General features: G+C 50.2%; 1 protein-coding gene across 3 annotated transcripts in view; it reads right to left on the reverse strand.

Annotated features, from left to right (window-relative positions):
• Axn (protein axin) overlaps positions 1-13,688 on the reverse strand; it is a 49,976-nt gene that overhangs the window by 30,612 nt on the left and 5,676 nt on the right. The window contains exons 2-6 of one of the 3 annotated variants that reach the window (XM_050176776.3): positions 11,547-11,729; positions 11,123-11,416; positions 10,060-10,350; positions 8,379-8,677; positions 1,279-1,570 (exon numbers count right to left, since the gene is read on the reverse strand). In XM_050176776.3, coding sequence (XP_050032733.1) covers positions 1,279-1,570; positions 8,379-8,677; positions 10,060-10,350; positions 11,123-11,416; positions 11,547-11,645 — 1,275 coding nt within the window. In that variant the 5' untranslated portion in view covers positions 11,646-11,729. Of the gene's footprint in view, positions 1-1,278; positions 1,571-8,378; positions 8,678-10,059; positions 10,351-11,122; positions 11,420-11,546; positions 11,730-13,688 lie in introns of all 3 variants that reach the window. The other 2 variants (XM_055069669.2, XM_055069668.2) reach the window with 2 other exon arrangements.

Here is a 13,688-nt window from a genome sequence, read left to right on the forward strand (position 1 = left end):
CACAGTTTTGTTTATGTGATATTATTAACACCTGTGCAAACTTTCATCAAAATCGGCTGGTAAATAAAAAAGTTACCTTTGATCCCCATGTCCCCCCTTAAGACAAACATCCTTGCACAGGTCTTTTGTTTTACACAAACAATGCCAATAGAAACATATCTAAGTGAGTGTGAAATTCGCCGCGACGCCTTCTGCACTGTCAGGTCTGTTGACGGGCCCCGATGGATGGGAGCTGGTAGGCTTAGCTCGCTGGCTGTTGGGCGTGCAGCTGGCCTGGTGTGTGATGCAGCTGCAGCTCGTAATAAAGCAATTCTATTTTTCAGCATAATTATTGTCCAAACATTGTGTTGCATTTAAATAAACATGCAAGTAGTTTTCTTGGTGTCGGCTGCGAAGAGCACACACGCTAGGAGAGCAAGGCAAGCCGCCTCGCAGGGATGATCGCAGTGCTGTCTGCCTGCGAGAATCCCATTGCATCGTAGCTCTCGATCATGGCAATGATTTCGTATTGGGGACTGCGCATCATAACAGGCGCACTTTTCAACATCACCTAATTAGATATTTCTAGGAGTGTGTCAATGTCCAAAAATTTCGAATAACAAATTGAATGGTAGCTGCGTTTGGATGAATTTGACAGAAGCACACTGTATCAACTACTAAGCGTTTTAAACTTCGAAACAAGATGGCGACCATCACGTGTTTCCAGCGCGATTGCTTCCGGCGCTTGGTTGTTACCGCCAAAAATGGTGTTACCTTACGCAATTTTAGTGCAAAGCAATTGTATTTCCGCACATTTTGGAGCCTGCATGCCTTGCACGAGTAGGTAATGCGCGGGGTTACATTCCAGCAAAGTTCGTTGATGCAGGATTGTAGTACAGCGACCTTTCTTTGTCGAGAGGCACGAAATGCATCGACTCCTATGAGTGTTCGCGGGGGATACGAAAATATTTCGGTTGTTGCGGTTTTCGACTGTGTCCCAACCGTGTTTTCAATCTTGTGCTGCCTCGTCTTTGAACAGCTTAAAAGCTTTTTCGAGAGAATAATTTGTTTTGCTTTTCGTAAAACATGACGCCACATGACACATGAAATCGCAGGAGAAGCCCAAGTTCTTAAGCTTCAGATAGGAAGTTTGGGAGAGTTTCCAAGTGCGCCGACTAGCTCAACGACAGGAGCACCCGTGTTCCCAGTTGGGAACCTCACAACGTATTACGAACAGCTCGAGTCGGAGAAGTCTGCAAAGAATTTGGTGCCAGGCAGGGGCAGGGCCCACCGACTCACAGGGATGATGACGTGCTCGCCCAGCGAGTCCCTGTTGACGTTGGCATTCTTGCGGACCGACATGCGATGAGTGGCGCGCTGAAACAGGCTCTCCTTGGCCGCGGAGGCGGAGCAAGGCGCAGCCGGAGGCACGCTGTCCACTTCGGTGGCCGCGTCGTCCGTGTAGGCGCCCGACGACAGGCTGTGCAGCTCGCTGTCCTGAGCCGAGGGCGGCACGAAGGAGGAGTTGTTGACGTGGTACGGGTGCGGCACACCCAGGGAAGAGCTGCCTCCTCCGCTTGCCTTGGGTCTGCTGAAATGCGCGCAATGCAAGAGCCACCGATTAGGCATACACCTACTCACTTCCCCATCTGGTTTTGAAGGGTCTGCTGGAATGCGCGCAATGCAAGAGCCACCGATTAGGCATACACCAACTCACTTCCCCATCTGGTATGAAAGCGTCTGCTGGAATGTGCGCAATGCAAGAGCCACCGACTAGGCATACGCCAACTCACTTCCCCATTTGGTATTGAAGGGTCTGCTGGAATGTGCGCAATGCAAGAGCCACCGACTAGGCATACGCCAACTCACTTCCCCATTTGGTATTGAAGGGTCTGCTGGAATGCGCGCAATGCTAGAGCCACCGACTAGGCATACGCCAACTCACTTCCCCATTTGGTATTGAAGGGTCTGCTGGAATGCGCGCAATGCAAGAGCCACCGACTAGGCATACGCCAACTCACTTCCCCATTTGGTATTGAAGGGTCTGCTGGAATGCGCGCAATGCAAGAGCCACCGACTAGGCATACGCCAACTCACTTCCCCATTTGGTATTGAAGGGTCTGCTGGAATGCGCGCAATGCAAGAGCCACCGACTAGGCATACGCCAACTCACTTCCCCATTTGGTATTGAAGGGTCTGCTGGAATGCGCGCAATGCAAGAGCCACCGACTAGGCATACGCCAACTCACTTCCCCATTTGGTATTGAAGGGTCTGCTGGAATGCGCGCAATGCAAGAGCCACCGACTAGGCATACGCCAACTCACTTCCCCATTTGGTATTGAAGGGTCTGCTGGAATGCGCGCAATGCAAGAGCCACCGACTAGGCATACGCCAACTCACTTCCCCATTTGGTATTGAAGGGTCTACTGGAATGCGCGCAATGCTAGAGCCACCGACTAGGCATAAGCCAACTCACTTCCCCATTTGGTATTGAAGGGTCTGCTGGAATGCGCGCAATGCAAGAGCCACCGACTAGGCATACGCCAACTCACTTCCCCATTTGGTATTGAAGGGTCTGCTGGAATGCGCGCAATGCAAGAGCCACCGACTAGGCATACGCCAACTCACTTCCCCATTTGGTATTGAAGGGTCTGCTGGAATGCGCGCAATGCAAGAGCCACCGACTAGGCATACGCCAACTCACTTCCCCATTTGGTATTGAAGGGTCTGCTGGAATGCGCGCAATGCTAGAGCCACCGACTAGGCATACACCAACTCACTTCCCCATTTGGTATTGAAGGGTCTGCTGGAATGCGCGCAATGCAAGAGCCACCGACTAGGCATACGCCAACTCACTTCCCCATTTGGTATTGAAGGGTCTGCTGGAATGCGCGCAATGCAAGAGCCGCCGACTAGGCATACGCCAACTCACTTCCCCATTTGGTATTGAAGGGTCTACTGGAATGCGCGCAATGCTAGAGCCACCGACTAGGCATAAGCCAACTCACTTCCCCATTTGGTATTGAAGGGTCTGCTGGAATGCGCGCAATGCAAGAGCCACCGACTAGGCATACACCAACTCACTTCCCCATTTGGTATTGAAGGGTCTGCTGGAATGCGCGCAATGCAAGAGCCACCGACTAGGCATACGCCAACTCACTTCCCCATTTGGTATTGAAGGGTCTGCTGGAATGCGCGCAATGCAAGAGCCACCGACTAGGCATACGCCAACTCACTTCCCCATTTGGTATTGAAGGGTCTGCTGGAATGCGCGCAATGCAAGAGCCACCGACTAGGCATACACCAACTCACTTCCCCATCTGGTTTTGAAGGGTCTGCTGGAATGCGCGCAATGCAAGAGCCACCGACTAGGCATATGCCAACTCACTTCCCCATTTGGTATTGAAGGGTCTGCTGGAATGCGCGCAATGCAAGAGCCACCGACTAGGCATACGCCAACTCACTTCCCCATTTGGTATTGAAGGGTCTGCTGGAATGCGCGCAATGCAAGAGCCGCCGACTAGGCATACGCCAACTCACTTCCCCATTTGGTATTGAAGGGTCTACTGGAATGCGCGCAATGCTAGAGCCACCGACTAGGCATAAGCCAACTCACTTCCCCATTTGGTATTGAAGGGTCTGCTGGAATGCGCGCAATGCAAGAGCCACCGACTAGGCATACACCAACTCACTTCCCCATTTGGTATTGAAGGGTCTGCTGGAATGCGCGCAATGCAAGAGCCACCGACTAGGCATACGCCAACTCACTTCCCCATTTGGTATTGAAGGGTCTGCTGGAATGCGCGCAATGCAAGAGCCACCGATTAGGCATACGCCAACTCACTTCCCCATTTGGTATTGAAGGGTCTGCTGGAATGCGCGCAATGCAAGAGCCACCGATTAGGCATACACCAACTCACTTCCCCATCTGGTTTTGAAGGGTCTGCTGGAATGCGCGCAATGCAAGAGCCACTGATCAGGCATATGCCAGCTCACTTCCCCATCCGGTATTGAAGGGTCTGCTGGAATTTGCGCAATGCAAGAGCCACCGATCAGGCATATGCCAACTCACTTCCCCATCTGGTATGAAAGCGTCTGCTGGAATTCGCGCAATGCAAGAGCCACCGATCAGGCATATGCCAACTCACTTCCCCGTCTGGTATGAAAGCGTCTGCTGGAATGTGCGCAATGCAAGAGCCACCGACTAGGCATACGCCAACTCACTTCCCCATTTGGTATTGAAGGGTCTGCTGGAATGCGCGCAATGCAAGAGCCACCGACTAGGCATACACCAACTCACTTCCCCATTTGGTATTGAAGGGTCTGCTGGAATGCGCGCAATGCAAGAGCCACCGACTAGGCATACGCCAACTCACTTCCCCATTTGGTATTGAAGGGTCTGCTGGAATGCGCGCAATGCTAGAGCCACCGACTAGGCATACACCTACTCACTTCCCCATCTGGTATGGAAGGGTCTGCTGGAATGCGCGCAATGCAAGAGCCACTGATCAGGCATATGCCAGCTCACTTCCCCATCCGGTATTGAAGGGTCTGCTGGAATTTGCGCAATGCAAGAGCCACCGATCAGGCATATGCCAACTCACTTCCCCATCTGGTATGAAAGCGTCTGCTGGAATGCGCGCAATGCAAGAGCCACCGACTAGGCATACGCCAACTCACTTCCCCATTTGGTATTGAAGGGTCTGCTGGAATGCGCGCAATGCAAGAGCCACCGACTAGGCATACACCAACTCACTTCCCCATTTGGTATTGAAGGGTCTGCTGGAATGCGCGCAATGCAAGAGCCACCGACTAGGCATACGCCAACTCACTTCCCCATTTGGTATTGAAGGGTCTGCTGGAATGCGCGCAATGCTAGAGCCACCGACTAGGCATACACCTACTCACTTCCCCATCTGGTATGGAAGGGTCTGCTGGAATGCGCACAATGCAAGAGCCACCGACTAGGCATACACCAACTCACTTCCCCACCTGGTCTTGAAAGAAGTCACGTCAACGAGTGTTGACAGAATAACAAAGGCATTCAGAAAAAAGGAACTGTTCACTGAAACTGACTCGCAGACTTGGGAAATCGGTGCATGTGTAAGATGTGCGTGTGTGCCTTTGTCAACCCGTCGGGCCGCTAATTCAGATGTGCTCAATTATTCGGAAAAATCAGTCTCATTGACGTAATGCATAAGGACCACTGATATTTCACACTTTACGGTGCACCAACTGATATTCTATTGCAATAGCGATTACAGTAAAACCTTGTTAAATCAGAAGTGTTAAAACTGAAAAAATTTAAGAGATAATCGCAGTTTCAAAATAAGCAAACTCACGGAAATAGAAACCCGCTGTCCTTGCATAAGCCACAGGGAGCTTTTCCGAAATTGCACCAGTAATATTCTTGATTTCATTCACGTGCCTCGGCACTGGACACGGCGGTGCCTACAGGCAACGGTGTGGCTCGAACGCACTATCAGCAAGCACCCCGCAACAGCATGCACGCCAGACTTATCTTCCTTTTGCCAGCGCGGGAGCCACATAACAGGAGTTGCGAGTTCTGTATGAACGAAAGCCGTACAACAAAGCACGCAAACCGCACATGTAGCCTTTACGAATTAAGTGGCTTGGCTTGGCTTATTCTGCAATCTGGGCACGGTCGGCAACTACAATTAGATGACAAGGCATCAATAGTTTCAGTTTTGAGAAGGTGCCGGCGACATGGCTGACAAACATGCCAGCAATGGATAAAAACGAAAATTTCGCTATTTCTGCTCAATTCTGTGGCCGAAGTAGCGCACAACCTTGCAGTTTAACGATTGCAGGTAAACCTTCCAGGTAAAACTATCATTTATATTTCTAACGCGTGTCATGCGTTAGGCACTCAACTAAGTAGAAATCTGCACTTGCTTTCATGCAGTTTCAGGTTTACAAGTGCGGTGTGCATCCCATCCAGCTGCTGCGCGAACACTGGCCACAATTCTTTAGCAGGCACGAAATTAAAGAACTCTACAGACAGCACACTTTGCAGGAACATTGAGGTCGGGGTCAAAGACGGGCCATCGTCCTCCTGTCATAACTGCCGCTGCCGCCATCGCAAAATGCCGCCGTCTATCACAACAACGATCGCCTCGTTGGACATCGCTTCACCAAGCGAGGCAGCATTATCTGCACTGAGAAACTCCTCCACCCAAGCACCACCAGCTGTTTCATCGTCGGTAGCGACGTTCTCCCAGAGCTTGGTAAAGCCAGCAGCCTCTGCCGTATTGCTTTCGCTATAGAAGGGGGGGGGGGGGGGGGGGGAGCTTTGCCCAGGCGCATAAAGCCTACCTTTCCAAAACAGTTGCTTATTAAACTCTTCCTGCATTGATCGGCGTGGCCACTAGTTTCGCATTTCATGATCACGGTGCTCCTGGTTTTCAGAGTAGTCAACAACATCGTCGACTGTGCGAGCTTATGCTTCTTTCGAGTCTTGCGAATTTTGCAGCTTCATGTCAAGCGACACAGTTTTGTGCTTCGTCAGAGCAATCTTCTACACACTCTGCTGTCCGCTGTCTCGGGGCTGCTTCTGTGCTTCCCGAGAGAGCGATTGCACAAAGGGCTGGCACCACTGCTTTGCACTCCTTTTTCTCTGTCTCTACGCACGTGCAGCATGATGCAGGTGCGAAGCAGCTGGCGCCACCTTGCGGCGTACCGCACCGACTTGCGATGTTCTCAGTGGTTTTCACAATCGACATGCAGGCGAGAAACGCCGCGCAGTACAGTCTAATCTTGTTCATTCGAACACGCTTAACTCGAACTTTCGATTTATTTGAACTGGCGCTATTGTCCCGTCAAAGCTGTATGTATTCGAATGGGTGAAAAGGCCCGGTAACTCTAACGCACAAACATTTGCAATTCGAATTCGAACATAGTGGGCTCGGACAGTGCTCTCAGCAGTAAGCTAAACCACGCGACAGCGCCTCTGACTAGCATTCCTCTGACCCCGCTATAGAGGGAAAGCTTAGGAGAGACTTCTCAATGCCGTGCGCGAAGAAAAAAAAAAAAGCAGCGGTGGAAATTTATGCACAGGCATGTGCAGGCACATATCACCGATTACTTCTGTTTGAGATGGGTTAGTGACTTCTTTTAGTGTTACGGCACCACCAATGTACGCCCGTAGAGTCAATGATTATATAAGAACATCTGAAATTTCGGACACAAAAAAAAGCCTTTGCCATCTCACTTTCCGAACTATTTGCCATGACCGCAGGTCTGACATGGCATTAATCAAAGCCACCACCACTGCCATTTTCATTTTTGCGCCACCTCGATCCGGCGCTCTCGCATGTGCATCCGCTGGCAGCCATAGCCGTACCACAGCAACGCTAGGCCTAGCTACTTCGATGTTCGCTCCCAAGCTTCTTGCTGTTCCGTGCCGTGTTTTTCATTGAAAGAATTCGCCACTGTCGGCAATGGCACCAACCCCGCCTTTGCAACCCTCGCCAGTGTCTTCGGAGCACGGAAAGCACGAAGCGTTGCATAATAGTGGTTCCTGAAAGTCACCTTCGCCCCGATACAGCAGTCTTACACGGTGAAGCATACCAAAAGTTCGAAGGGGCAACTGTCACGGGACATGGTATGTTTCATTTTATTATGCACGCGTGAACCCAACGCCTCCTATCATAGTACGAGCACCGATATGCCTAATAACTGACTGCAATTTATAAATACGTGTGAATAAATCTTGTGGAACGTCCCACTTATGTGTTAGCTCAATTCATGTGCGCCAGTGCAGTTAAGTCCTCCATTCAATTAGCTTCCTTTAATTCGAACTTCTTTGAATTCGAACAAGTTTTTGGGCCCCTTCGAGTTCGAATTATCAAGATTCGATTGTGCGAACCCCCGTAGGCAAACTTTTCACAAACACGAATGTCAAGCTCAGTATGCATGGAAAATGTCGCCCAAAAGGCAATATTTTTATCACTCTATCCGACATGCAGTCATAACATATAATTATACAGTGGACTCAAAAGAAACGGAACCTCAAGTGACCAGAGAATTTGGTTCCATTTATCAGGAGTTCCATTTACCGAGAGACAAAGCTGAACACAATTCCATGAATACAAAACCATCAAACCATGAGGATGGTGTCCTGTTTAAGAGGCAGATCCGTTTAAAGCGATTTCCATTTATCGAGGTTCCAATGTATATGGGTCTTATCCTTATAGCCCCATTGCATAAGTCGATACGCTCAAGTCGATGCATTGTTATAACGAATCTATATCGTTGCTGCACTGTAATCAAGCCTGTCCGAACTCTCGGTCGCCGACTGTAATATGCACAGCATCGGGACTGGCTGAAATTTTCTTTTATGCCAGTTTGCTTGAAATTCAGTGTAACAGGGACTCACACTGCTGATGTGGCGTCCGACGCCATGCGGGCCACCATTCGCGGAATCTGCTCGCCGTACCGGTACAGCTTCCACACATTCCGCCGGGTCAGCGGGGCAGGGGACGCCTCCATCGCCAGCTCTTCGTCCTCCTTGACGGTGGGCAGGATCTCGAGACCCATGGGCGGCATCACCGGCGGCAGCGAGCCGTCTTCCTCGCCCGACGGTGGCCCCGATTCTGCAGCTGCCACCGCAGCAGCAGCTGCACCAGAGGCATTTGCCGCTGCTGTGCTCGGTTCTTCGCTGCTCCCACCGCAGTGCTGCGTAGTTAAGAAAAGTTCAAGACAAATGAGCACTTCACTTTCTTTTTATTTAACATATTCAGTGTGGCAGCGTTTTTTTTTTTTTTTTTGTAGTCTCGATTCCTGTGCTTCGTGACCCAACCGATATTTCCATGGTGCATCGTGCCCCCACCAGTAAGTCACCAAGGTGGTGCTCTCCAGTGAAACTTCCTCGAGGTGCACAGAGTTGGCACCCTGACGAGTCGGATCAGAAACAGCAAGGAAAGCTCCGTAGAGCCATACAGGGGGAATAACTGCCTAGACCCACAGATGGCCAACACCGCAGTCAATGTACTAAAAACAAACAAACAAATAAGTAAATTCCCTTCAGATGCTACATGCACAATTGTGCATGCCAAGGTAGTGCATCAAAAGCAAATCATTTTCCGTGATATCTGTGTGCCAAAACAACGATCTGGTTATGAAGCATGCCACAGTGGAGGACTCTGAATTAATTTAGACCGTGTGGGGTTCTTTTAACCTGCACCTAAATCAAGGTACACAAGCGATTTTGCCATTGAAATGCAGACAGGATCGCATTCACGGCCACAAGCTCGGTAGGGCACGGCCATAGCCGCACACTGCCGCAGTGGTTTGCGTCGAAAGCAACAGCACTGATGTAAATGATGGTATTTAAAACACGGAATTCATCTTGAAACCCTCCTCACTGAACCTGTGCGCTGCAAGCTGAATAATGTGTGCAAGTGTTTTAGGAAACGAGCTGGAAGAGTAGTTGAGGTGGACTGGGTGCTTTGGCTCTCAGAGTCTGTATCTTGTCATGCAGCGGCGGGGTTCACTTCTTTCGACGTTTTGCATCAGGCATATATTTCAAGTGGCTGGGTAGGTGCTTTCCAAGTATGCTAGACAAAAGATAGTTAAATGTTCTCGTGTCTGATATTCCTGTCAGACAGAGCAGCACGATGAGCTTCAGAAATGCTAGCAAGACGAGCACGGCCAGGTTGGATTTCTTATGGACTGTTGTAGAGCTGGCTAGACAAGTATTGTGCTTTGTCCCGAGTTCGTTATGAAAACGAAGCTTTCCATGCAAACCCTCCTTGAATTTACTGACTGTGCCTACTGGATCTGTTGCTGCATTTCCAGATTTAGCGGCTTGGCTTGGCCTTTCCTGTGGTTTTGGTGCGGTCAGTGCGACTACAAGATCAACTAGGCTTCGCTACTTTTGGTTTCCAGGAGATGCCGGTGGCACGGCTGATGACCGTACCGGCGATGCGTTTGCCTGATTCGAGCGAGCACCCAATTTTCGCAGGCTTAAAGTAAGAATGTGAATGTGCACCTGATTTTAACATGCTAATCGTACAATTACTACTGCAGTTGAAAACCGAGACTTTCTGAAAACTCACCTGTCCGTCGTCTCCCCGAGACGCCGTGCCCTCAGACGGTGTCGCTGCCGCTTCTGCCGTGGCGGTCGCGAGAGCGTGGCACTTCTCAACGCGCTCGACGTAGAGGTCCGACTGGAGGAACTTGGGGTAGGCCGACCGCTGCAGGAACTGCTCAAACTCCCGCTGCGCCTGGTCAAACAGTGACACGTCCACGATGCCCTCCTTGACGTGCTCGGTGATCTTGGCCCGGAGCGGAGGCGACACCTCCACCATGCTGTTGCGGATGTAGTGCCGGTAGATGCTCTTCATGTACTGTGTTCCGCACGGGAGGGGGGGGGGAGGCAAATGCCACAAAGTGAGCCAGGCTATCGCGCAGAGGAACCACTGGAGGTCGAGTTGCTAAATGGCACCACAACACCAGCGCAGCCAGCTTAAAAAAGACTGACTGTGACAAAGTTTAACATTGGCTAAAAAGGTATAAACTAGTAGTACAGCTCAGACCCCTTATAATGTAGCCACTTATAGACAAGGACCACATCTAATGCGGTCTTTTCGAACTCCTGTTTATCTTCTGACAGAACTCGCTGTATATGCGTACAGCCATGCGAGATAAAATACCGGTTATAATGTGCTTGCCAGAAAATCCAGCAGACAAGTGAGGCAGCGAGCGTGCTTCTCAATGAAGTGCGCTGGCCAAGGGGAGAAGAGAATGACGAGGGCAATGTGGAGGAGAAGGAGATGAGGAGCAAATGAATGAACAAGGAATGGCCGAGGGAGGGAGAAAAAAAAAGGATGCGGCAGCAGTGTGTTGGCTCCGCAAGCATGGGGGGGGGGGGTTGCCTAAGCATCTGAGAGGTATTTTTGTGCGTTGTCTCTCTTTGGCCATTCAGTTCGTGTGCAGAAACTAAATACAGTTGCCGAATGACATTTTCGGACAAGGCATTCAAGGGGCCCAATCAGCATTCGAAAAACTGGCCACTGACTCACTCGGCACGAGCAACTTGTCATGGCACACTCGGGCATGCGTGAAAGCTTAGATTGTCAGAAGGAAGCCAACAACTAAACAGGCACGCGCCGCACTCACCTGCAGCTGGACAGACGGCTCGGGGCAGGACCGAAGGCCGTTGCAGGCAAACCAAAAGTAAAGGCCGAGCCTGTGGGCACCTTCCTGCTCGAGGAACTGCTCAAACAGGCGCAGGCCCTCGAGGTCCACCAGCAGGCTGCGCAGGTCACTCGCCCACCGCAGCGGGCCCTCGGACACCGTCACGGGCGTGGATCCCGACGCCGCTTGGCTGCTGCTGTTCTCCGACAGTGTAGAAAGCGATCCGCAGCTGGAGCCATGGGTGACCGAGGAACAGCCCATCTCCCCAGGAAATCCCTGCTAAAGAAAGGGCGCATGCAAGACGACGTCAGGATGCAATGGACACATTGCTGCTGGCGTCATTTGCTTGCTTTCTCGGGAGTCACGGATATTAATGCGATGCCTCGGCCACAGTACGCACGCTCACCTTTCCGGGGTCCCATGGAGGCCGCGGCGAGCACTCGCGGTGGTGCCGGCTGTCTGCGCCTTCTGCGGGGTGGCGACCTCCGGGGTCGCCATCCTCCATCCTTCCTCAGGCAGGTGCCCCACTCCGCCGGTGCCCTTCTCCCCGCCACCTCTGGAGAAAGTCCGTCGGTCCCATGGTGCAGACCTGCACCAAGGTGATTGGCAGAATGTTGAACTCGTTCCGACCGACGGGATTTGACATCCTGATACGAAGCAGAGGCTACGAGAGATGCCACAGCGAAGGACTTCAGATTAACTTATACAAAAAACATATGCTATTTCTTACTGGGAAGGCAACACGGGTAGTACAGTCAGAGAAATCTATCACTCGGCATGTTCCATAACGAACTGGCCCTTTGATCTGGAATCTACAGAATATCTTTCTGATATGTTAGAATATAGTATCTTAAGTTGAAGTTACATGTACTCACACATTGTTTATAGGCCTCGGGCTCCCAGTAAGTATTGCTCTGTTTTGACGGGTAATGCAGACTGTGCACGTAGAAACTGTGCAAAGAGTGCAATCATGCAAACGCGTTACTCTGGCAATCGTTCCAAGCTTAACAGGTTCAGATGCAATTTTGTTGCAGTGCGAGAGGATGTAGACGAGATACACGTGCGCTATCAGATGTGCTCCGTCTTTTACATGGCACTTTCTTCCCATATTGTGCCTACACCTACAATGCCAACCTTGCACCGAATTGGGAGCCAAATCCCTGGGTCAGGTTTCCGTCTCGCAGTGAACGTAATACAGGATGATGAGTGTTTTTGTCTTTACTGTACCTTTGAGACAAGGCACAAGCTAGCCAGTGCAGTGCTTCCCAAAGCCACGTGTCAGGAGCAGGCATGCTGTTCAACAGGTGGCGTTCAGTATGACAATAGGCCTTTGGAAGCTACCCTAAATATTAAGTGTGAGATGACAGATCAACAAACTGACTCCCTAGTCTACCACTTAATTATGGCACAGTACTACTATGCTGAAAACCCTTTGGACCACAAAGGGGCTAAGAACAGGGTTGTCATGCTCAAGTTATACACAAGGCCACATAGCTTCGAGGACTACTACAGAGATTTCAGAGAAGAGGGCAGTTCCTGTCTTCATAGGAGGCTTTAGCTCTTAAGACTCGAAACGCATGTAAAATAAATGCTACTACCATACTACTACCGAACCAAGTTTGTAGCACTGATGTCTCAACCTCCGACATCTTCAACTGCCTTTTCCCACAGACATGGCGCTCTTTGGTCATACCTGGCCCTTGCGCCATAAAACCCCATACATCATCATCAACTGCCTTTTCCCAATCCATGGCACCTGTTTAGCTACTCCAAAAAGCACCATGGGAAGTTGGGTGGGTGATGCGACACATAGATCATACGACCTGCTCAGCTCCACATCATCCTCTTAATCTCAATCATAAAATCAAATCAAACGAAATTAGGGGGAAGCAACACACGAGCGATGAGGGAAGGATTAACCTCAACAAATACTTGGAATGATTTATTTCCAAGCCAAATTTTATCTTCTTTTTTTTTTTTTGACTGATATGTTATGAGCAGCTTTCGTTATAGCAATTACAGCAATTCATTTGGTATTTTATGTTGCCTGCTTCCTTGATTTTTTTTTGCCATGTTCTTGAGTTGCAGACAGACGTGGCCACAGAAACAGATCACGTGAAGCTTGACATTTCTTGCAATAAAGTCAAGTGTGCTCATGTTCCCCCATTTTGAGGCATCATTCCTGATGCTGTGAGAAAAGGAAATTGCAGAGGAGTCGGTGGCAAAGTGCTCCCGTCGAGCCACGTCCACGCAAGAAAGGCCACCACAGGCTCAAATTCTTCCACACAATTTTCAGTTACGAGTTGAAGCTCCAAACAATTCGCTAGAGCTTTCAGGTTGAAAGGACATCTCAAGTGATCACAATTCTGGCATTGAAAAAGCAGCCATCGTCGCTGCAGCTGGCCGAATCAGCGCAGGCATTGTTAAAATTCAGGGGAGCCAGATTTGAGCTATGTTTCTTACAACCGCACCGGCAAAAAAAGGAAGAAAGAAAGAAAGAAAGAAAAAAAAAAAAAGAACGATTTCTGGGAGACTGGCACCATCTAGC

Source organism: Dermacentor andersoni, chromosome 8 (genome assembly GCF_023375885.2).
Source record: "Dermacentor andersoni chromosome 8, qqDerAnde1_hic_scaffold, whole genome shotgun sequence".
In the NCBI taxonomy this organism is placed as follows: Eukaryota; Metazoa; Arthropoda; class Arachnida; order Ixodida; family Ixodidae; genus Dermacentor; species Dermacentor andersoni.